This window comes from Mus pahari, chromosome 2 (genome assembly GCF_900095145.1).
Source record: "Mus pahari chromosome 2, PAHARI_EIJ_v1.1, whole genome shotgun sequence".
In the NCBI taxonomy this organism is placed as follows: Eukaryota; Metazoa; Chordata; class Mammalia; order Rodentia; family Muridae; genus Mus; species Mus pahari.
Genome location: NC_034591.1, coordinates 113,790,400 through 113,814,300, shown reverse-complemented (window position 1 = coordinate 113,814,300; position 23,901 = coordinate 113,790,400). Strand labels below are relative to the sequence as shown.

The 23,901-nt window shown below is 45.0% G+C and overlaps 1 protein-coding gene across 1 annotated transcript in view; it reads left to right on the top strand.

The window, feature by feature from the left end:
* The window catches only part of Tafa4 (TAFA chemokine like family member 4), a 217,247-nt gene that overhangs the window by 35,093 nt on the left and 158,253 nt on the right, over positions 1 to 23,901 (top strand). Inside the window, exons 2-3 of the mRNA XM_021191437.1 lie at positions 9,138 to 9,277; positions 15,657 to 15,772. Coding sequence (XP_021047096.1) covers positions 15,658 to 15,772 — 115 coding nt within the window. The 5' untranslated portion in view covers positions 9,138 to 9,277; position 15,657. The remainder of the gene's footprint in view (positions 1 to 9,137; positions 9,278 to 15,656; positions 15,773 to 23,901) is intronic.

The window sequence follows — 23,901 nt, the reverse complement described above, 5'->3', positions numbered from 1 at the left end:
ATGTACACTCATGTGCCTTCCCATGTACACTTCCCATGTACACTCATGTGCCTTCCCATGTACACTTCCCATGTACACTCATGTGCCTTCCCATGCACACTTCCCATGTACACTCATGCGCCTTCCCATGTGCCTTTTCCTTCTATGTCTTTTCTCCCTCTGTTCTGGATACCTGGGTGCTCCTGAACTAACTGTAGTTGCTGCCTTTTCCTTCCTTCTTTGGTCACATGTCCATCCTGATGCTGAGGTACCTTCTTAGAGATGCCAGGCCATCCCAGAACAAGTCCCAGCAGCCTCTTTCTACCCAGGCCCAGTCCCACTGCACATCCCCCTTTCTCTGCAAGTCTCCTCCCGGTCCACAGTGACCTGACTCGGCTTGTTTACCATGGTGTCTGTTTCCTTGTGCTGGGATATAAGTTGCAGGACTCCTGGGCGTGAGTCTCTCCTTCTATGCACAGGGCACAGGTTCTTATAAGAAGACGACTCAGACGTGTTTGTGAAGGGACTCCTTTAGAAGTGGCCTGTTGACCACACAGCTGAGCTGCAGATGACCATGTGACTTGAATATATCCTTCGCCAATTGCTTTGCCAACCTTTAACACCCCTTCCTCCACCCCCGGGAAGCCCCGTGACTTCCCAGCTCTTCCTCTGCTGCCATCTTTCTTCTTGTCCTCTTTTCTGGATCTCTGGGGCCCTGGCTGACCTTTTCAGGGTCCAGGTCTTAATCTTCACTATACCCAAAGATGCCACCACCACTTTAATGGACCATTCCCTCAGCTGCTCCATGCAGCTGTGTGGCCTCCAGCTAGGTAGCTACTCCTGGGGAGGCAGGAAGCAGTTTTGTTTCTCATCTTACTAGCATGTCCTTGCACAATGTGTGAATCAAATCAAATACCACCGTGCACCACAAGGGGGCACTGGCAGGGTCTTTATCAAGGTACCCAAAGTCTGAATGCTTAGAGGCAGTTAGAACCTCAGAGAAACCCAGACATTCCTATGGGATCCACTGAGCAACACGCTGTTACCGTTTGAATTGTCAGTACATACAGGTATTTTGAGCATCCTTAAGTAGCCTAGGAGCCTTGGTAGACTGTCACTGAGATTGTGTTTTAAAGGTACCATGGAGTAAGCAGAAAAGATGGCATCATGTGACACTCGTGTTTCGTATGGGTAGGGGTTTGGTAGAAGTAATTGCCATTTCATTTATAAGCTATTGCTTATTGATTTAACTTTTTAAAAAATAGTGAGTTTATTTACGGTGGTATTGTTGTTTAAATTATATCTGATATTATTTAAGGATGATTTGTATTCTGTTTTGTAAACATGGATTTATTAAACACTAAAGTGTATTATGATAACAGTTCGGATTGGCAGTTAACATTAGCAGGCAGTAGACTTCCTCTCTTTGTCCACAAGAGGGCTCTCTTGTCTAACAAAAGGTAATTTTAAAGTTGAACATGTAATCGAGGTTTAGATTAAGCCTCTAGGAAGCATTTATCCCAGTAATGGATTAAAGTGGCCAATATTGTCTGCAATGGGCTTTGTCTTGCTATGCTATCCAGCTATGCTGCAATTTAGCGTGAGGGTCTGTCCAAAGATGTCTTTGAAATGGAATCACAGTGCACTGCCCTTAAACAATGCTCTGTGCATCAGTTGCTAAGACTGGAAAGCACTTGATGGGGCTCTTAGTCAAATTCTAATTGACAGGAATCTCAGAAGCCTCTTGGTCACGTGCTGTTCATTTCTTTGTGGGGAGGGCTACCTGATTAACCAATGCATATTTAAATACTGTGTTATACATGGCAGCATCCTGGAGATTGGGATTTGTGTGTGTGTGTGTGTGTGTGTGTCACATCATTCTGTCCTGGAAGGTCACATAATAGTTTTGTCAGCAGTCTGCCACCCCCCACCCCCGGGAAGGATTACAGTAGCAGAAGTATACTGTTAAAGGTGCTTATGTACCTTCCTTCGGTGCCGTGAATATTCCTAACATGGAGGTTAGACCATATCATACCAAGAAGTTTCTGGATTAAGTTCAGAGCCTGATGGCCCACAGGCCACATGTGTGCTATGCTGATCTTTCATGATGGTAGCTAAAGTCCTTTGTAACTCTGTTTTGGTTATTTGAAAAATGAGAGGAACATTTCCAATTAAAGACTAGTCTAATTAAAAGGAATCAAGTCTCTACAGTGATAATTGGGCCTTGAGAGATTTATGGCTAAATTGGCATCACCGGTCATATGTGCTCAGCCCCAGACCTGGCTAATTTCACTTGGATGACAAGCTGTGCAGCTGTGCTGGTTGACACTGGATTTTGTGAGAGCATTTTATTTTATGTACCTTGCCAGATTCCTCTATTTCATGTGTTCTGGCTCCAATGGTAGCATCCTTGTTTAGGATAACTGCTTTGTGCTTCTTATGGTCATCTGAAGGCTAAGTGGTGCCTTCTCAGTGATGAAAAAGGGGTTGATCCCATCTCCTTTAGAAAGGAATATCACCTGGTGGAAATGAAGAGGTTGCATAGAGATTTCTCAGGTCTTAAAATTGGAGCACAAGCCATATAAGGGACATGACATGTATATTTAATTAATTTAACTCTGTTCCAATTAGAAGAGCCTTCTTCAAGAACTCTACCCCATCATTCAGAACAGAAGGTATTGATAAAATATGAAATTAAAATGCCATTTATAAAATTCTTTAATTTTTAATAGACACGGTTATTGTCTTTAATGGCTCATTTACAATGTACTTGAGTATGTTGTAAAATGATCCAGTAGTAAATTCTTCATTGATGTTTTTAAGGAAGCCATAAAAAGGCAATTTGTGGCGTGCCTCTACCACATATTGGCAGAAAAGCCGGCTATTTTAATGTAGCTGATGCCCATACTCTAATGGTGAAGTAATTCCACGCATCGTGTGATAATCATAAATGAGAGGCTGGTGGAGGCTTCAGCCATGAAACACCACTTGTAACACACTGGTCAAAGTCACTGGTGATCTGTTACTTTCATCAGCACATGCTTCGGCCTAAGGAGCTCATTAATTCCTGTTTCCTTTCAGAATAAATTTGCCAGAGAAGGGGTTCCACTGACCATGTATTCTTAGATGGAAAAGCTGGGGGCAAATTGGCAAAGACATCCAATGCACTTGTTTTTTTTTTTTTTTTTTTTTTGAGCAACTGAAAATTGAAACAACCTCCCTTGTTCCTGACTGGAGGCCCGATGGATCCTTCTGTGTAGGCAGATTCCCTTCCAGAGAGTGTCTAGGGGTTACTGGTGGGGTGGTTACTCACAAGACCTTCTCCCCCTGCCCCTCCTTCACTCATAAGATCCCTTTGGGCTCCCTAAACCGAGGCATTTATAAAATATTTTTCCACCCCATCATCTTCTGTCTTGAGCAGGAACAAGAGCAGAAAGGTGATTTATCACACTTGGAGACTGCAGCCTCCTGCCTCTTAACAACAGTGGTTAGCACTCTTCCGCCTTGCACCTGGTACCCAAGGGCTGGGAGTAGAAGCCACCTGGCCATCCCAGTAGATGCCATCCTTGGAGGTCAGAGCGGACCTTGTGGTGATTCTGTAAACAGCTAACGACTGTGTCCTCACCACTCTGGTGCTGACGCAAGAGGCCCTTGGAGACGTTCCCCACCAGTGGCCAGCAGGAGAGGCAGCTCAAACGGATGTCTTGTAACTAAGCGAGATTCTGCCTTGCTAGATTCATGTGAAAATACTTTGGGATGAGACTGTAGCAGGTAATGAATATAAGTGCATGCACAGAAGAAAAAGCCTCATTAGCTACTTATTTATTCTTGTCTGGGTCTGGTGTTGGATTTCTTCACAGAGGCCAGCAGAAGTCATTCAGTCTCCACTCAGCTCTGGTGTATTTCCACTGAATTGTTGTAGCGTTCTGATCAGAAGTGCAGCCAGCGGCTCTCGTAAGTTTGATGAAATGGTGACCCAGACTGTGTAATTCTTGCAGGTTTCCCCTTCATTTGGGTTGTGGAGCTGGGTACCTTTAAGTGAGTCTGTTGCACACCAGAGCCCAGACTCACTGTCTTCCAGCAGCCTTTTAAGACAAAGCAGAACTAATATGTAGAGAACCGTGTACACCATTGTGAACCTAAGCCAGGGACTGCAGACCGAGTCCCAGAGGTTGTGGGTCAGTGTCTTCAGGGGCCAAGGAAACCTGGCTTGATCTTTCAGTGGACTTTAAATGCATGGGAAGAGCTGCACATGTTTTGGGAATGTGTTGGTGAGTGTATCGTCTAGTAGATTTCAGACATTTGGTGTCTCGGTGCCAGGCGGCTAGAGTGGGAATCTTAAATCATGTGTGTCCTAGCCGAGTGACTTTGGTCAAGTCTCTTGTCCTTTCCGTGCCACGAGGAGACAAACATAAGCCCTAATTTTGAGCGAATGCTCAGTCATTCATTTGTTTGTTTTGCAGCACAGGGGGCTGAATGAAGGGCCTTATTTATGCCAGGAAAGTAATCTGCCACTGAACCGGTCCCAAGATCATTCTAATTCCACCCTAACACCAAGTCTTTTGTAGTCCAGGCTAGCCTGGAACCTTGGATCCTTCTGTCTTATTCTTCCAAGAAGCTGAAAGTCAAGTTGTACCACCATATTCAGGGGGAGTTAATATTTTAAAATGCTTAGCACAGTGTTTGTGTGTTTGGTCCATGGTAGATCCTGTTTAAGAGTCTGCTTTTCAGGGGAGGTTGGGGACAGGCTGTCATGTAGTCCAGGCTGGCCTGGAGTTCACTATATGGTAAAGATGTCCTTGAATCTTGTCGCTGTTTCCTCAGTGCTGGCACTACAGACATATGTAAAAGTTATTTATTTAATCAAATTCTATTCTGCTGATTGATTTACATATATATATATGTATATATATATGTGTGTGTGTGTGTATGTGTGTGTGTGTATGTAACGTGTATGTAGCTTATATGCATGCACCACAACACATACATGGGGGTCTGAGGGCAAGTCAGGTCTCTCCTTCCATGTGGTCCCAGAGATCAAACTCGGGTCATCAGACTTGGCAGCAAGTGTCTTTGCCCACTGAGTCATCTTGCTGGTCCAGTAAGAGTTTTAAACAATAAAACAAGCCGGCCTCCTTTGGTGATTGAAGGATTAACTACAGTGTTCAAGCTTTGAACTCTTATTGCTTAGAAAAGATAATCACAGTGTCAATCATTTTTAACATATCTGAGAAATGGAAGCCTTTTAAGTGCAGGCCTTGTTTTGATGTTTCTAACAATGGAAAATTGAAAGACTAGCACAAAGCACTCCCTTGTGCTTGCTCTTCATCATTCAGTTCATTCATTCATTCATTCATTCACTCACTCATCCACTTACTTCCCCTACTTATCTTCCCTCAGACCCCACCCTTTTCCTCCTGCACGTGCCCCTGTTTCCATCTTCTCTCCTTTTTCTTTCTTTCTTTTCCTTGGATTCACTTGAAATGAGCTGGAAGTATTTGTCCCTTTACAATAGTTCAGAGCATAGTTTTCTGTAAAGATGACATTTCTGAACTGCAATGCAATCAGGATAAGGGGTTTACAATGGAGCGTTTGAATGCTTATTCAACATTGTGCTTCATACCCTCCATTCAGGTTTTCTGATTGTCATTTAACCTATAACTGTTGGCGTGGACAGGGCTCACCCTGAGAATGACGAGGGATTATGAATTATGCAGATTTCTCAGAATAGTTCTTACTCCTCCTTTAGGTCTGTGTGGGGTTGGTTGGTCGTTATGATCCAGATAATCTTCTTAAGCAAAATTGAGTATTTATATTCCTAATGCCCCGAATGCCCGAGTTGGTCTGCGTTTTCTTTCTGGATAGGATCCAGGCATCAGGTAACTCTGCAAGCCCCATTTGAAAAAGGAGCTGATGCATGTCTAGTGTGTAGGGTAGGGTTTTAGAATAATAATAATAAAAAAAACAACTCAAGATGCATTAGGGATTGACATGTGTGCTGGAGGAGGTGCCGCACAAGTGCTTCTGATGGTGCTTACTCCGAGTTTGCAACCATCTTCGGAAAGAAATCATTCCCCTGGGAGCTCACCCCGTTAACAGGGAAGGCAGGTAGATCAAGAGAAAGGCAAGGTGCAGCCTTTCTATTTCCTTGATAAGAAATCAAGGGCAGGCAGCATTCTTTGCTGTGTAACATGGAAATAAATTAAACATCTGAAGAATAGTCTCTTCTGCCCGGAAACCTCAAAGTTTCTCAGTCTTGGGAAACATGAATAGACACTCTCCTCTCTCTCGTTGTGAACAAGCGCCTGTCTCTGTATAATGCCACCGTGTCAGGTGAGAGATGAGAAGCATAGCCCAGCATCCAAATGTCGTCTGTGTCTTCTCGTTGCTTTCTGAGAATGGCCAGACACTGTAAGACATTTTTCAACATCTTAGCCTCAGTGTGGGCAGCTCTCATCACTGATGAGGATTCTGAAAACTCTTTAAAAATAAGTGAGCTTTGAAGCTGACTGATGGCAATGGTGATGTTAGATGGGGGTGTGGCTTGGCTGGTAGAGTGCTTACATAGCAAGCCTAGAAGCAATGGGTTTGGTCCCTAGCGGACATAAAACTGGCTTTGATGATGTGTGTTTGTAGTCCACCAGGGAGGTGGAGGCCGGAGGATTAGAGATTAAAGGTCATCTATTGGCTGCATAGTGAGTTTGAAGCCAGCCTAGATTACAGAAAGAAGTGTGTCATAGTTGGCTTGATGCGGCAAGGTTATCTGATGGTCTTGATCATAGTGAGGTTTAAAAGGAGTTCATCATTTTCAGAACTTGCCCAAGGTACAGAAAATCTGACTGAATGAGTCACCTCGCATCCTAAAATCGAACTCAGGGTACTTTGTCTGGCTTGTGAACTATACAGTCACATGGTGTCTTCACTGACAGTACATTTTTTTTTTTTTTTTTAGTGAATTGAAAACAGAATGCTCCGTGGTTCCCTCTGTGTGAAGAAAACCACATGAATATTAGCTAGGAAAGGTCACCTTTGTTTCCAGTATGAGAAGGAGTTGGCTCTGATAGATTATGTGATGCACTGCTCTCCAATAGCAGAAGGTCACGTCATACCCTTGGGTGGCCATGGCAACAAAGATGCTCTTACAAAGTCGGAAAGACCTGGGACATGAACATCCTGAGTAGCTCATATTTATGCAGCTGTTCAAAGCCATTTCCATTTTGTGGAGTGGATTGTTCCTGGCACTCTCTTTGTTTCCCATGACCCTCAAAGAAGTTGGTCTCGAAGTCCATCACTTAAAAGGTTCTCCCATCAGACTGGGGGAATTATCTAAAGAAGAGATATATCTACCTTGGGCCTGGTGGTGCATTTGTAACCTGTTCATGAAGATCCCAAAGTAGTGAGGTGCCATTTTGAAAATCATCTTGATGTTTGTAATATCATTATTTATGAAATGTCAAACCCGATAGTTTGTTAGTCTGATTGATTGTTTTTCTCTGTACCACGAGGAGGGGCGTATTTCACTCAGAAGTGTGCAAAGCGGTGCGTTCTAGGGCCCACTTCGTTTTTCAGATGGCTTTGTTTTAGAAAGGTATTTTTTATTTTATACAGTGCCGGGAGTGAACCCACGGCTTTGCATATACTTGGCAAGCACTGACCGCTGGGCTTTTCCTGGCTCTTGGATCATTCAGTTCTTTCTTTTTTTATTGATTCCGTTTGGTGGAATAGTTCTGGTGCATTTGGGGTATTGAGTGTCAACTATGGACTTACTTGAATTCTTTATAACTTGGTAGGATGAATTATGCTGAAAAGACCTTTTTTTGTGTGTGTGTTTCCCATTAACATTTTTTCATAAAGGAGCCTTTTCCTTTAGGACAGTCTAGTGTCATTCCAGGTGTCAGTCACCTGGGACAGACGGTCTCAGATGTCCTATTTTGTCCAAAGGTTAGGGGAATGAAGACTGTGAAACTGTGCATCGTAGATGATTTGGGTCTCTCTGTCAAAAACTGCTGCTGAGAACATTTCTATTTTAAATTTGTATTGTGTTGGCCTTGGGAGATTGCTCAGTTGATCAGGAAGGACTTGAAATAGATCTCTAGAACCCACACTACAAAAATAAAAAGCTCCACCAGGTGATGATGGTGTATGCCGTTAGTCCCAGGACATAGCAAGCAGAGACAGACTGATCTCTCTGAGTTTGAGGCCTGCCCGCTCTACAGAGAGAGGAGGGTGTTTAGCTTTAGGACAGCCATGGTTACACAGGAAAACCCTGTCTCAAACCAAACCAAACCAAACCAAACCAAACCAAACCAAACCAAACCATAAAATAAAATAAAAAGTTTTATGTGGTAGCATGGTGTTTGTAACTCTAGCTTTGGGGGAGGGGGAAACAGATGGATTCCTGGGGTTCACTGGCCAGCCAGGCTAAGCTATTTAGAGAAATCCAGGTCAGTGAGAGAGACCTTGTCATAAACAAATGAACAAACAGTAACAACAAAAGAAACTAAACCCAAAGGTAGATGGCACCCAAGGAAGAACACCTGAGGTTGTCCTCTGGCATACACATGGGCATGCACACCTGTTTACACACATGCATACCTGCTTACATGCATGCACACACATACATGCATACCTGCTTACATGCACGCACACACATACATGCATACCTGCTTACATGCATGTACCACACATTCCTGCACTCCTGTTTACACACATACATACCTGCTTACATGCATGCACACATATACATGCATACCTGCTTACATGCACGCATACACATACATGCATCCTACTTACATGCATGTACACACATTCTTGCACACCTGTTTACACACATGCATACCTGCCTACATACATGCACACACATATATGCATACCTGCTTACATGCATGCACAGACTTACATGCATACCTGCTTACACGCACAAGCAAATACAAACATGTACTTATATACAAAAACAAACAGAAAATTGTCTATATTGTTTGAATTAGCATGTGGCTAGGTAATGAATTTTGAGTCCTCTCTGCTCTCTGGCCAGCATTACTGATGAGAGATTGTTTATTTGTGGGCTGCAGACGTCATGGTAGAAAGCCTTATTTTACTCCTAGAAACCTTAAATGCTAATTGATCCCTATTTTTCTCCCTTTTGTCTCCTTTTAAAGACAGGTCCTCCAAGCCCAAGCAGTTTTGGGGAGCTGCAGAGATGGTTGGTCCCAGTTACAAAGGGACATTCATGGTCACTCTCCAGGACCTTCTTGAGTAACAGTGTTTGACTGGAACCACATACTGTGAACTCTCCAAGGTAAAATAATTAAAATGATTTTAATAGACACCAGGAAGCCAAGAGTCGAAGAAGTTCTGAAAACCATTAAAAATGAATTATTTTGTGTGTGTGTGTGTGTGTGTGTGTGTGTAAAACTGTCAAGCCAGGCAGTGGTGGTGCAGGCCTTTAATTCCAGCACTCAGGAGGCAGAGGCTGGAGGATCTCTGAGTTTGAGGCTAGCCTTGACTACAGAGCAAGTTTCAGGACAGCCAGGGCTGTTACACAGAGAAACCCTTTCTTGAAAAAAAAATATCAAGAAAAATCAAAATAAGGGGTAATTGTCATTCTTTTCATGTTAGCACTGTTTTTGAAATGAAGTCATCTCAGTGTGTGAAGCCCTCTGGAACATTACATTGGGAGAAGATAAGGGGACACAGAAGTATGTCTAAATAACTCCCCTGCTCCACCCTCGCTACCCAACCCTGGCACTTGAATAGGGAATCACAGTATTTTGGGGTGAATGAGGTAGGGAGAGTGTCTCACTATGTAGACCAGGCTGGCCCTGAATTCTCACAGAGCTCCCTGCCTCTGCTTCTCCAGTGCTGGTTAGAGGCACATGTCACCATGCCCAGCAGTCACAGCTGTGTTTAGCAAACATTTGTTTTAGGAGCAGAGAAACATGGTATCTAGAGCTGTTGCTATAAGATTCTGGCCAAGGGACCCCGGTCTGGGATTTGGAATGTCTGTTCTCAGGCTTTTGATTTAGGGACCTGTTTGGATTTAATAGGAAAGTGGACACCATTTAGGATGATGTGCAGCAGAGGGAGGAAGTAAACCAGAGACTGGGGTCAGAGGAGCGGACCTGAAGATAGGGCAGACCAGCGCTGAGACCTTTGGAAGCCGGTTTGGTGCGGTCCCCTCCCGAGTGTGGGTGTTACTATGGCTACCATGGAGCTCTCTCCTTTGAGTATATTCCAAGCACCGGGCAAAGACAAAGGGATTTTGCAGGTGTAATTAAGATCCCAACTAATTGGCTTGGAGTTCAATGCAGTGCACACGCCCTCTGTTCAACTTAGTTGTTTAGGTAAACTCTACGATGGGACTGTGATTTCTTTGGAAGAGTAGTTCAGAACTAAAACAGGGCTAGGAGACTTCACCCATCAAACTTCTGGGGGCTGAGAGTCCTTGGCCAGTACTATAACATGTCAACCTCAATTACAAAGACCAAGGACAAGTTTTCTTTTTTTTTTCTTTTTTTTTCTCCAATTTTTTATTAGGTATTTACTTCAGTTACATTTTAAATGCTATCCTGAAAGTCCCCTATACCCTCCCCCTTTGCTCCCCTACCCACCCACTCCCACTTCTTGTCCCTGGTGTTCCCCTGTACTGGGGCATATAAAGTTTGCAAGACCAAGGGGCCTCTCTTCCCAATGATGGATGACTAGGCCATCTTCTGTTACATATGCAGCTAGATACATGAGCTCTGGGGGTACTGGTTAGTTCATATTGTTGTTCCACATATAGGGTTGCAGACCCCTTCAGCTCCTTGGGTACTTTCTCTAGCTCCTCCATTGGGGGCCCTGTGTTCCATCCAATAGCTGACTGTGAGCATCCACTTCTGTGTTTGCCAGGCACTGGCATAGCTTCACAACAGACAGCTATATCAGGGTCCTTTCAGCAAAATCTTGCTGGCATATGCAATAGTGTCTGGGTTTGGTGGCTGATTATGAGATGGACCTCTGGGTGGGGAAGTTCCTGGATGGAAGGACAAGTTTTCTATTATTCCAAGGATTGATTTCCCAGTTGGGCCTCTAGGTAAGGACATGACCAGCTAAATCCTTTTGCTTTACCCCTTCCTGTTCAGGGGTGTGTGGAATTGAACCCAGGACTCTAATATTGTGGACCTCCAGCAATGACCAGAGGACCCATACCAGACTCCAAACTTGGAAAACAAAGTTTATATTTTTGATGTACGATTGCCTGCTAATTTTAGCCATTTACTTAGGAGTCCTCAGTACTCTGCCTTTCTGCTTAGGAGGGTTGGCATGAAAACAGAATTCTCCTCACCTCTCCCTCTTCAGTGCAAATTGTAAAGGGACTTAAGCCCTAGAACAGCGACTTGAAAGGTTACGAAGATACCACTGTGTGGACCTCATACTAATTTAAGATGCTATGATTTGCCAACTATGTATAACTTAAGGGAGACAAAGAGGTTGAAAATTTCATATTTGATCTATTTACTTCTCTTTTTTGAGACAGCATCTTTTGTAATCTGGGGTAGCCTTGAACTCACTATTCAGCTGAGGATGATTGGAAATCTCTGACCCTCTTGCCTTCATGTCCCTGGTGCCAGGCTAACAGACATGCACCATCATGCCTGTTTTTATGTGGGGTTTGTGCATGCTAGGCAAGCACTCTCCCAAGTGTGACGTACCTTCAGCCCCTTGATTAATTTTTAGTGGAATAGTCTCTCTTGTACATAGTGATTTAAGTCCCAACTGTGAACCCCCCACATCAATTGCTCATCTAACTGCGCCAGAGTATTTTGTATCTTATTCTAGGGTTAAAAATTGAGAGGTCTATAAGTTGGGTTAGCAGGGCCTTAGACACCAACCAGTGGTGGGGGCATGGAGACACATCTCCAGGGAGCTAATGTTATCCACCGGGTCTACAGAAATGTGAGCCTCAGAGTTCCAGAAGCAATTTTTCAAGGAAATGGATTCTGATGTTCAGTTGGCACATTTTCTATCTAAGGAACCAGTCTGTTTTAAGAGTAGTGCAAATGAGTCTGGTGTAGAAGCAAAGGCAGGGGCAGGGTCATGGGCAGGAGAATTTCTTTGAATTCAAGGTCAGCCAGGGCTACATTTGGAGACTCTGTCTCGAAGATGATGATGATATAGAAGTTGGACAAAACAAACGAAACACTTGTAGGCAGGATTCTTGGTTTCTAATTTATAGCAATCAGTGATTCAAACAGAGAACACTTGAACCTATTAGTTCCTATGGCCACAGAACAAATCACCTAATTTAGCAGTTCAAAAGGGCTTTGCAACAGCTTAGAAGGGCAAGAAGTCAATGCTATGTGTCACCTCTAACCTGGGCATCTTCTGAAATGATCTTAGGATCTCATCTTGGCCTGACTGCTTCAGAGGCAGGCTCAAGGCTCAGATGCATGAACTAACCATGAGCAATGTGACATTTCTCTAAAAGGTGCATCTGGCTAAATATGAGAGTCTTGATGGGGAGGGTGGGGGCAGATCCTGTGCCCTTGCTGGGGCCTCGGTGCCTGAGATGCTGCTGTTCCCAGGAATGGAATACCAGCTCTGGTTGAGGCACCTGAGGGTGGACTGGCAGCTGGCATCCTGCAGGCCTTTTCTTTTGACTCTTCCCAAGTGTTACCCAAATAGTAACCCAATTCCACTTGGCCGGTTTACCCTCTGCCCAAGAGTGTTTGTTTTTCATAGAGTTGGCCTACTGACCCATGGACTCTGCATTCTTGGGTTGACCAATTATTTGTAAAGAACTGCATCTGCATCAGCATACACAGACTTTTACAATTCTCAGTGTTTCCCAGACATTGCAGAAGAGCAGCTGTTTCTGTAGCTTTTATATCTTTTGAGGAATCACGCATAATCTAGGGATGATTTTTTTTTAAAGTGTTCAGGAGTTGTGTGGTTTCACAGGAGGTATATCTATATATGTTCTATAGAAGGTATTGTATAGGAGGTATGCAGCTGCACAGGAGCTGTGCATGGAGAAGGCTTCTGTGGTCCACACATACAGAAGGCTGAAATATACAGGAGGTTGTACAGGTTTGTAGTTAAAGACGAGGTGTGTAGCTACACAGGAGGCATGTAGCTACCTAGGAAGTGTGCAGTAATAGAGTCAGTGAGAGGTTATATAAGATGGGTGAGCCTGTGGAGGTGTGCAGAAGGAATATAGAGGAGGTATACAGAAAAGGTATACAGAGGAGATATACAGAGGAGGTATACAGAAGCGATGTGTAGGAGGTGTACAGAGGAGGTGGGAGGTTGTAGAAGGGGTGTGGTTATGGAGGAAATATGTGGTTGTACAGGATGGGTGCTCTTTGTTACAGAGGAAGTGTGTGCTTGTGCAAGTGGTTTGTGGTAAGGAGGCGTGGGGTTATACAGGAAATATGCTGTTATACTGGAAGTATATTGGTGGTAGGCAGACGTTACCCTAATTTTTGGGACGGACTTGGGAGATCCACTGTTTTGGATGTCTGTGAGTCAGTCGGCAGAGTTCTAAGGCGGGGCTGTGCATGGAGAAAGCTTCCTGTGGTCCACTGTAGGAGACATGTGCAGGCAGACACTAGTATGCACCAGTCAAGTGCTTTGACTTTTGTTGCACAAGCCAACTGAGGGGCTGGAGGGGCTAGTCTTGCAGAGGACTTGAGCTCCATTTCCAGTCCTTACATAGAAGCTCACAACTGCCTGTAACTTCAGCACTAGTAGATCTGTACTAACACAACACAACACACACACACACACACACACACACACACACACACACACACACACTGTTTTTCAAAATGTTTTAAAAGTTAAAATAGAAAAAAATGTGAGTCAACTTTAATTTCCTTACAATATTTAAAAGTCATAAAATTAGGAGCTCAGAATAAAAGCATTTTGGTTGTCCATTTTCCTTCTAAATGCATGCATGTGTGTGTGTGTGTGTGTGTGTGTGTGTGTGTAGGTGTGCTGTACACATGCTCATGAATGTGCAAGTATGTATGCCTGTCTGCACACATACAGAAGAGGACACTGACTATCCTGCTGTAACATTCCTTGCCTTATTCCCTTGAGACAGAGTCTCTTACCAAACTCCTGGAGCTAAGCTGGGACCCAGCAAATCCCAGTGGATCTTACCATTTCTGCCCCATACAGCACTGATGTTACAGGTGTGCGTGCGTGTGTGTGTGTGTGTGTGTGTGTGTGTATGTTTGTGTGTACGTTTGTGTGTGTGTATGTGTGTGTGTGTTTGTGTGTGTGTGTGTATGTGTGTGTGTGTTTGTGTGTGTGTGTGTGTGTGTGTGTATGCACACCCATATCTGGCTTTTCTTTTTCTTTGCTGCTGAGATACCAACTCAAGTCCTTACTGGCACAATTACTGGCATCCCTACTGAGCCATCTCTTTAGCTCTTTTCATTCGTTCATTTTGTTTTGAATGAAGGGTGTAGCTAACTTGTGAATGGAATTACTTTAGAGAATCTTTGAAAACTGCCCATTCATATGATAACAATTTATTTTCACTTCCATTTTTTCCAGTTTTTGATAACGGGCCTTTCCTCGGTAGCCCAGGCTAGTTTGGACATCAGATAGCCAATGCTGACTCTGAACTCAGTGACACTCTTTTTTTTTTTTTTTTTAAATGATTTTATTAGATATTTTCTTCATTTACATTTCAAATGCTATCCTGAAAGTCCCCTATACCCTCCCCCCCGCCCTGCTCCCCTACCCACCCACTCCCACTTCTTGGTCCTGGCCTTCCCCTGTATGGGGCATATAAAGTTTGCAAGACCAAGGGGCCTTTCTTCCCAATGATGGCTGACTAGGCCATCTTCTGCTACATATGCAGCAAGAGACACAAGCTCTGGGGGTACTGGATAGTTCATATTGTTGTTCCACCTATGGGCCATCCCATAATCAGCCACCAAACACAGACACTATTGCATATTCCAGCAAGATTTTGCTGAAAGGACCCTCATATGTCTCTTGGGAGGCTATGCCAGTGCCTGGCAAATACAGAAGTGGATGTTCAAAGTCATCTATAGGATGGAACACAGGGCCCCCAGTGGAGGAGTCAGCGACACTCTTATCTCAGCCTCTTGAGTCCTGAAATTAAGGCATGAGTCCCCATGCCCAGCAAGAAAATCTTTAGACTGGCAGTTCTCCCCACCTCATTCTGAGGTTTGTGTAATGAAGTGGAAATCACATCTTCAGGACCAGAGGATCTAAATCTACAGGTAGAGAACCCCAGAGCTCTAGGGCCACATGTGCAGTTTTATGGCTATGTTAACAGAGAGAGAGCTCATGTAGTTCTATTTGAGAATGGCTCTTGTTCACACACAGCTTGCTCCATCTACATTTTGACATGGTAGACTATGAGCCCAGGCTTCGTCAGGGCAGCTTTAGCTGTTCCTTGGGGATTCCTATGCAGACTCTCACGATGGTGTGATGTTAACTCGGAAAACTCTTCATTATGAAAGACATGTGCTGAAACCCAAGTCAATGCGCAGGGCAAATGAGAGTTTGATGGGTTTGCAGTTTTCCCGGGGGAGGGAGGATGAAGGACCCATTGAGGCTCTTCATCTGTCTCTCTCTGCTTCCCTGCCTGGGGATGGCCAGAGAGCTTGGCCTTCCTTGTCCCCACTGACTGGGCTCCTGTTTCTCCCCAGGATGAGAGTCTGTGCTAAGTGGGTGCTGCTGTCACACTGGCTGGTTCTGGCCTACGTGTTCATGGCCTGCTGTAAGCTGATGTCCGCCTCGAGCCAGCACCTCCGGGGACATGCAGGTAAGCCGTTTAAGCTCATTATGCACTGCTGAGATCAATTAATAAAACTCTCCGACACCGCAGAGGCCACACTTTAGACACAGGTGATTGACAGGCGCTTGGGCTGTCGAGGCAGAGCCATGGACGGACAGTGTCTAATGGCTTATGCTGGAGCAGGGCTCTTCTGGGCCCCTTTACAAGGTGTTCCCTGGATTCTCTTTTGAGTTTTAGCTTTTACTTTCCCGGTGCTTCTGTATTAGTGGTGTTTTTTTCTCTGAATGTCTGGAAGTCAATAGCACTCTGTGTTGAGTGCAGACATTCCTATAGCTCCCTGAAATCCAGGGCAGACACTCCTATAGCTCCCTGAAATTCAGGGTCAAGTTTAGATCTCAGTTGACTCAGAGATGTCCTGAGAGGACCTTTCAGGTAACTAAAGACCCTTTCTGAGGAGAAAATATGCTGAATGATAGACATAATTAAGGAGAAAAGAGAAGAAATGACAAAGTAAAGAGCAGGGGTAACCTGTGCAAAGTGAAGAAACAGCAGGGGTAACCTGTGCAAAGTGAAGAGACAGCAGAGGTAACCTGTGCGTTTTCATGGACCTCAGAGGGAAGTGTGTTGAAACCAGAAGGGACAGTTATTCTGGTAATTTCTAGTGAAATTCATGTCTGTACATTGCCTTAAAGTTAATTTTGTCTCATTGTGCGAAACAACAGGTCTCATGACATAATTGTCATGATTGCATACCATTGTGCTTTGTTCGTAATTGCTGCTCTACTACCCTCTGGTGACCCTTTGACCTTCTCGTTACGCCCTTTCTTCCCTGCAAACAGCCCCTCTTGCTTTCAAGTCATATCTGCAGCTATGCAGGTGCTGCAGGTGTCCTTAAGCACATTCTGTACATGAGAGAAAATGTGATATTTATCTTTCTCTCCATTATTGCCCCTTATTTTTCCCAAGTTCCCCATCACCCCTGGAAATAGCTCTCCTTTTGGCCTTTTGTCTGTCTCCCACCCACCATGAAGAAGCCCTTGCTCTCCACCATTCATGATGCTATGTATCACAACAGGCCCAGAAAGCTAGGACCTAATCCCTATGACCTGACCCTGCCCGGGCATCTGGGAGTTCTAAGATGCTAAAAGATTTTAGTTCCTGACCAAAGGCAGGTTGGTAAAGTCTGTCGTATGGTTACTGGAGGCCAGAGCATATGTGGATAAAAGTGCTCATTGGAGCTAGATGTCACATGAGATTTTGAGCGTGGGAAGAGGATGTGACTACGGCATTGGCAAATGTTCAGCATTGCATTTTTCTTCTTTTTCTCTAGTATTGGGGATTGAGACTATCACCTCATGCCCTCTACCATTGAGCTATATCCCCAGCATTTCATCTTTATTAACAAAGCACAAGATACAGCTTATCATCCTAACTGCCAGATCACACACATACTGCCAACTGTCTGCTGAACAAATAAAACCGCACATCTGATAAGGATAAAGAACCAAGACTCTAGCTGGCTCATGGCTTTTCTTGGTGATTAGGTGGGGAGTATTGATTTTCTCACTGTCTTTGGGGTTTTCCAAGCCACTCTGGCTCAGTAGTATCATACACTTTGCCTCGAACTATATACTCATGGCCTTCCAACTGATGATAAAAATAGCCCCCAGCAAAGTCTTTCCCCCTTTGCATCATGGAAGTGTTGGCATATACTGGTATCTTTTTAAATGTAGATTCTGCATGTAGGCCAGTGCTTGTTTTGAGTAGGGATCTTTGATTGTGTTCTATTGCTACATAAGTTACTTTCTTCTCATTGATGTGACAAAACATCTCATTGATGCTGGCCAAAAGCAACTTAAGGGAGGGAGAATTGGGAGATGTAGTGGGGGAAGCTAGCAGCAGGGCATCGCTGTGCTAGGCAGGCAGCAGGGCATCTCTGGGGTGGTGGGGGCACGAGGCAGTTGTTCCTTGCATCTCAGTGTCTCAGGAAGCAGAGAAAAAAAGGGCTGGAACGAAGAAGGGGCTATAAAACCTAAAGTGATCCACTTCCCCCAGCTCAGTGCCATCTTCCAGTGGTCCCACAAATGTCCTAAAGAATATCACCAAGCTGGGGACCAAGCATCCAAACACATAGCCTGGAAGGGACCTCTCAATCCAAGCCACAGTGCTTCCCATATTAGCTCCAAACATTTGGGGCTCAAGTGGTCATCTCGCCTCAGCCCTAGGAGTAGCTTGGACTATAGTCATACCCTACTGTACTTGACTATCAGCAAGATTGTGAGCTCAAAGCCAGCCTACACGGCATAGAGAGACCCTGTGTATCCCCTGGCCTCAGGAAAGGAAAGTTTAAACATTAAGCTATGTCAGAAATGTAAATCCTCCTGTCCATAGACCTCTACATGTGGGAAACTTGATTGATGGGATAGCCCTCCCCCAAGGCAGATATCATACCATGCTTTCCGTCCCTTTACTCTGACATGTTAAGGGTTGCTGCAGTTTTAGGCTCAAGATAATTTCTTAAATCTCTCACAACTCAATTTTCTCCCCTCAAGTGACAGTTCGAAGATGAGAAAAATAATGATTGAAGTTTTAAGGAATCAGAATAAAAATCAATAGCACTCGGCTGTTGTGGAGCATCTATAGGTAGTTGGTTATTGTGCGGTGTCTTTTGATGAGTTCATTTAGGGGGCCTGGGCCTTTGAAGTCATTAATCTTATCTGCTTAATGCACATCTTTTTTTTTTTTTTTTTTTCCTAGAGTAGAGCTGGGTAAAATGTAGCGATGGGTGCGTTATCAGCAGATTTCCAGGCATCAGGCTGGAGAGGGGTGGGTGTTAAGGAGAAATTAAAACTTTAAGGAAGAGGGCTGGGGAGATGACTCAGTTGCTAAAGCACTCACTATGCAATCCAGAGGATCCGAGGTTGGGCCCCCAGCCTGCCAGAGAGTCAGGCAATGGTTTGTATCTCTAAGCTCAGTGCAGGGGTGGTAGAGACAGGGAGAGCCTTGGGGCTTGCTGGCCCGGCAGCCTCCTGGAACCAGGAAGCTCCAGGCTCAGTGAGAGAGCCTGTCTCAAACTCTCAAACAATACGTAGAAAGTGATTGAGAAAGACACTTGATGTTGAGAAAACACACACACACACACACACACACACACACACACACATACATGCATGTGAAGGAAATAGGCAATAGGCTACAGCCAAACTTCTCATGTTTTCTGTGATGATCCTTGTTTCATACATAACTCCAAAGTCAGGAACTAGACAGCTCTCGAGCTAATTCTAAAGAGTGGCATTGTTCCCGAGACAGGCAGATGGCTTCTATTCCATCTGCCATTCCGGCAAAAGTTGGACTATGAGGAGGGATGGTAAAGGTGCCGAGTGAGGCCGTGGGTAAGCCTACTGAACAAATAGACACTGCAAGCTGGACTTTCTATGTGGATGAGCTCCTTTGGCTTCTTGGCACATATGCCCCCACTGTGGCATTCTCTGGCTGTTGGAAACTCTCTGTTTTTAGTCTCTGGAATTTTAATGCCCATTGCTCTCTGTCTAGCTGACCACCAGTACAACCAGGGCTTATCCCGGTGTCACAATGACTGTGTTTTGTAGTTGAGGTTTCATGCTACCTGGAGAGCCATCTTTTGTAGCGGCCACATGCCTCCACATTCCCTGTTGGACCTTCATGCTACAGTTCAACAGAGTGAGGATGTCTGAACCCCATCATACCTTTTACTCTTCTGGAGGTAGCATGAGAAGCAGTGGGCACTAACCTATGAGCAGAACTTATGACTAACCTTGTTTGTTTGTTACCATGTGGTCTGCTGAAAAGTTTTACGGTGGCAGTAAAAATCCCAAATAATTTAGGTAAGCATGAAAAAGGTATTCACCTTTTATTGGCTAGTCTGCAAAAAAAAGAACATGTGTACACACGGGGATATCCTATCACGCCACGCACCAACTTTTGTAACTTGTTCTTTTCCATTTAACAAGAGTTTGGAGGTCTTCTGAGGTGATGTTTGCTAGCATCTCTTCCTCTCTGGTGTGCTATATGTTCATCTACTGTATGAGCACACCATACATTATCTGGCCACCCCAGTGCTGGCTAGTCTATTATCACATGTGTACAAGGACACACATCCTGATGGAGAAGAGAGCATGTCAGTGGAATGGTTAAGTTAGTGCATATGAAGATGCTAACGAGCTTCGGCTCATTGCTGGAGCACACATACCAAGCAGAACAAATATGGCTTAAAACAAAAATGTCATTTCTTGCCCATGAGCAGTAGCTCCAGTGTTTCTGATCCCATGATGGTTGGGGGGCAGGGGGGAGGGAACTCTTCTGCTCTCAGCTACCACTGGCTCCTGGGAGACCAGGGAAGCCTGGAAGTGTTGACTTGATTCATGGTAATGAGGCAGGCTGAGGTGTGGATTGCCACTGGCTAGGGCATAGATGCCTGACCACACCTGCCCTGAATGGAAGATGGACACAGACTGTAGCTGCGGGCTCAGGAAGATGTGAACATGAGTGTTTGCTGAGCCCCAGAGTGCCTTCTCGAAACTTCCAGTGCATACACACTTCCAGGACAGCGCTAATGTCTCCACACCTCCCATGACTCTGGGCACTGTTGTCTTGAATTTTCTAGTACTGTATTGGGACCTGGTGTCTTGCCTCCCCCCACCACAACTCCCCCCACCCATCTCTGTCTCTCTGCCTATCCAAGATGTAAAAGGTTAAAATCCTATTGTTATCTTGTACCTGTTTTTCTTTTGGTTACATTCCTTGTTTACTTGTTGATTAGTGGAAACTCTTTGTAAATTGAGGCCCCAGTCCTGGGAAATGGGATGATATACATCCTTGTTCATTCTCCCCAAACTCCTATTCCTTTCTGAACATTTTCCCTTAATGACCATCAGGGGAAGAAAGTACCTTTTGCCCTGCAGGGGCTCTGTGGTATTAAAAGTCTTATTTATTTTTATTTTATGTGTGGGGCACTTTGCTTGCATATATGGCTGTGTACCATGAGCAGTCACTGCCTGTAGAAGCCAAAATCTTCTGGAACTGGAGTTACAGGTGACTGTGAGCCACCATGTGGGGTCTGGGAACAAAACCTGGATCCTGCAGTAGAGTAGCCAATGCTCTTAATCACTGAGCCAGCAGCTCTCTTGTCGCATGTGTCACTTTTCTTATTGCAGCTCCCAGGTGATGGGAAACTCAGGGGCCAGGAGAGGAGAAGGCTGTGTCCTGTGATGATGTGGAACTCGCCCATCTTCACCCCACTGCGCATGTGTCAAAGGACATCTGACAGTGGAATACTGTTGTAAAGTAAGCCACAGGCACCTGGCTGAGATGGTCCGGGAAGGCTGTAACCCAGGGGTATTGGCTGATATTGGGGTGCTAGGTTATTGTGTCTCAGAACAAAGAATTGACCAGAAACATAATCGCAGCAGGAAGAGGCGGTTTATGGAGAGATGGTTTCCTTCTGAGGGTGGGGATGTGGGCTGATAATCAAAAAGGTTTAGCTTCCTCCCATGTCTCATTAGCATTCTAAATCTCCACAGAGTGGTGTATGTTTTAGTGTCATGAGGAGTCGTAGGTTGCTTTTGGACACAGGATTGCCTGCGCGTGTGCACGCGTGTGTGTGTGTTGTGTGTGTGTGTGTGTGTGTGTGTGTGTGTGCGTCAGTGGACCATGCTGGTTTTATTCTCCTTGGCTGTGTCACTATGTAAGTGAGGGCTTTCTATGGGCTAACTTATTTGTCCTGTATACTTATTTTGTCATCTTTGGTGACGTTTTCCAGAGCTTACTCTCCACCCTGGCCTTTCCTTGCCCTTTCTGCTAAAGCTTGCCAGTGAGAAGTTGTCCCATCCCAAACCCTTCTATCTAAGCACATGGCTTGTTGGCCATTGTGTATAACAAAGGAGGTGTTTCCCACTCAGCAGGCTAAGATAGGAGCAGAGGAAGAAGACGTGGGTGTATGAATGCCTTTGAAAGAAGATATTGTTAGTTGTTCAAATTTTTAAGTTCAAACATTAGAAAGCGTGTATGTAACAGGGCTGACTATGGGCAAAGTACATAAGAGCCATCATATAGGACAATAAATATATGATAATAATTAAATAAGGATACTCACCTGATTTCACACTCAGCCATTGGTACTCTTTCCTTAAGGCAAATGACATTGCCAACTTTCACAAGAGACTGGGAGTTGTATTTTGAAGAAACACACACACACACACACACAAATCCTGATCCCCTTGTGTTTCACCATTCAGTTGGCCATCCTGATTGGGCAAGAGAACACACACAGATCTCTGGTTGCCTCAGGCAACGGGGAAGGAGGGTAAGTTCTCAGGATGAGCCCTCTTAATTGGAAAGTAGGGTTCTCCCCCCAATGTCACTGTTTGGTTTTGGTTTTGTTTGTAACTTATTTTATTAGATATTTTCTTCATTTACATTTCAAATGCTATCCCGAATGTCCCCTATAGCCTCCCCCCACCCTGCTCCCCTACCCACCCACTCCCACTTCTTGGCCCTGGCGTTCCCCTGAACTGGGGCATATAAAGTTTGCAAGACCAAGGGGCCTCTCTTCCCAATGATGGCTGACTAGGCCATCTTCTGCTACATATGCAGCTAGAGACACGAGCTCTGGGGGTACTGGTTAGTTCATATTGTTGTTCCACCTATAGGGTTGCAGCCCCCTTCAGTTCCTTGGGTACTTTCTCTAGCTCCTCCATTGGGGTCTCTGTGTTCTATCCTATAGATGACTGTGGGCATCCACTTCTATATTTGCCAGGCACTGGCATAGCCTCACAGAGATATCTATATCAGTGTCCTTTCAGCAAGATCTTGCTGGCATATGCAATAGTGTCTGGGTTTGGTTGCTGATCATGGGATGGACCCCCGGGTGGGTCACTGTTTTAATCCACAATTTCTGCTCTTCCCCCAGTCAGTAACCTCCTTTCTCCACAAGAGGGCAGCAAACAATGCCTTGGGAAGGCTGCAGGCTGGGAGGTGGTTCCTGAAACCCAAGTGACCTATGGAATTAACTGTTTAAAGGCGCTTGTGAAAGTTTGGTCCTTCGTAACCATGGTAGCATTGAGACAGAAAGCTTCCTACATCACAGGAACTGTCTCTAGGGGATATCGCTACATTTTTACCTTTAAAACCAGGCAGGTACTTTTCTGACTGAGGGGAGGCGGTTGGCGATTTGGGCGCTATGGGTTTCTTTGCTCGTTTTAATAGCTCCATTTCCTCAGAAAGTGTGATGTATGACGTGGGCTGTCTGACCGAATGGTTTGGTGCCTGTCTGGTGTCTATTTGGTATACTCTTCACAGAAAGACCCAGGAAAACTAGAGCTCACGCAGCAACCGGGCAGCACAGGAGACCAAGTACTGGGTGACTGGGGTCAAATATGGCTCTAGCTCTGGCCCATCTTGGCTGCGTGACACTATCCGGGCCACCCAACCCTTCTGGACATGTTTCAACATCTATACAATGGGATAGTATCGGTACCTACCTTCTCTCAGGTGATGGGAACGAGTAAATGAGGAGAAGCAGGAGGAAGGGCTAGCACACAGCAAACGCACCAGAAGCAGACGCTGTTTAAGCAGTTAGAGGCATGCAGATGACAGACTCGGAGATGTCGTGCACCAGAGGAGTGGCTGGAAGCTGTGGGTTCTCTGGGGAGATTGATAGGCATCTTCAGAGGCTGAAGCTGTATGGTCTATACCACCCTTGTTTATCATTGCCCTGGGGAAGCTAATGAAATGGAGAAAGGAACTTTTCATTTGAATAAACACCAAGCTTCTGCTCAGACTTTAGAAAGAGGCCTCACTCTGCTGGGGAGCAGAGTAGCTCAGGCTAGCCTTGGACGACTGGCTGCAAGCTGTAGAAGGGGGTGCCTCGCTGAGCCAGCAACAGGGTGGGTGGATGCAAAGAACCACAGAAGGTCTGTAATGCCTTTCTACCTGGGAGCTCGCAGGCGCTGCTCGCGTCTGCTGGGCACAGGGCCACACTGGCAGCAGGTGTCTCGCTTCAGTTGTTTCAATCTTAGTTTCAAAACCTGGAAACTTTTGGGGCCTCAGACTTATCTTCTGAAGGTTGGGGACAGTGGAAGAGACTAAAAGTGACCCTCCTGGGGTTGAAAGAGGGAGCC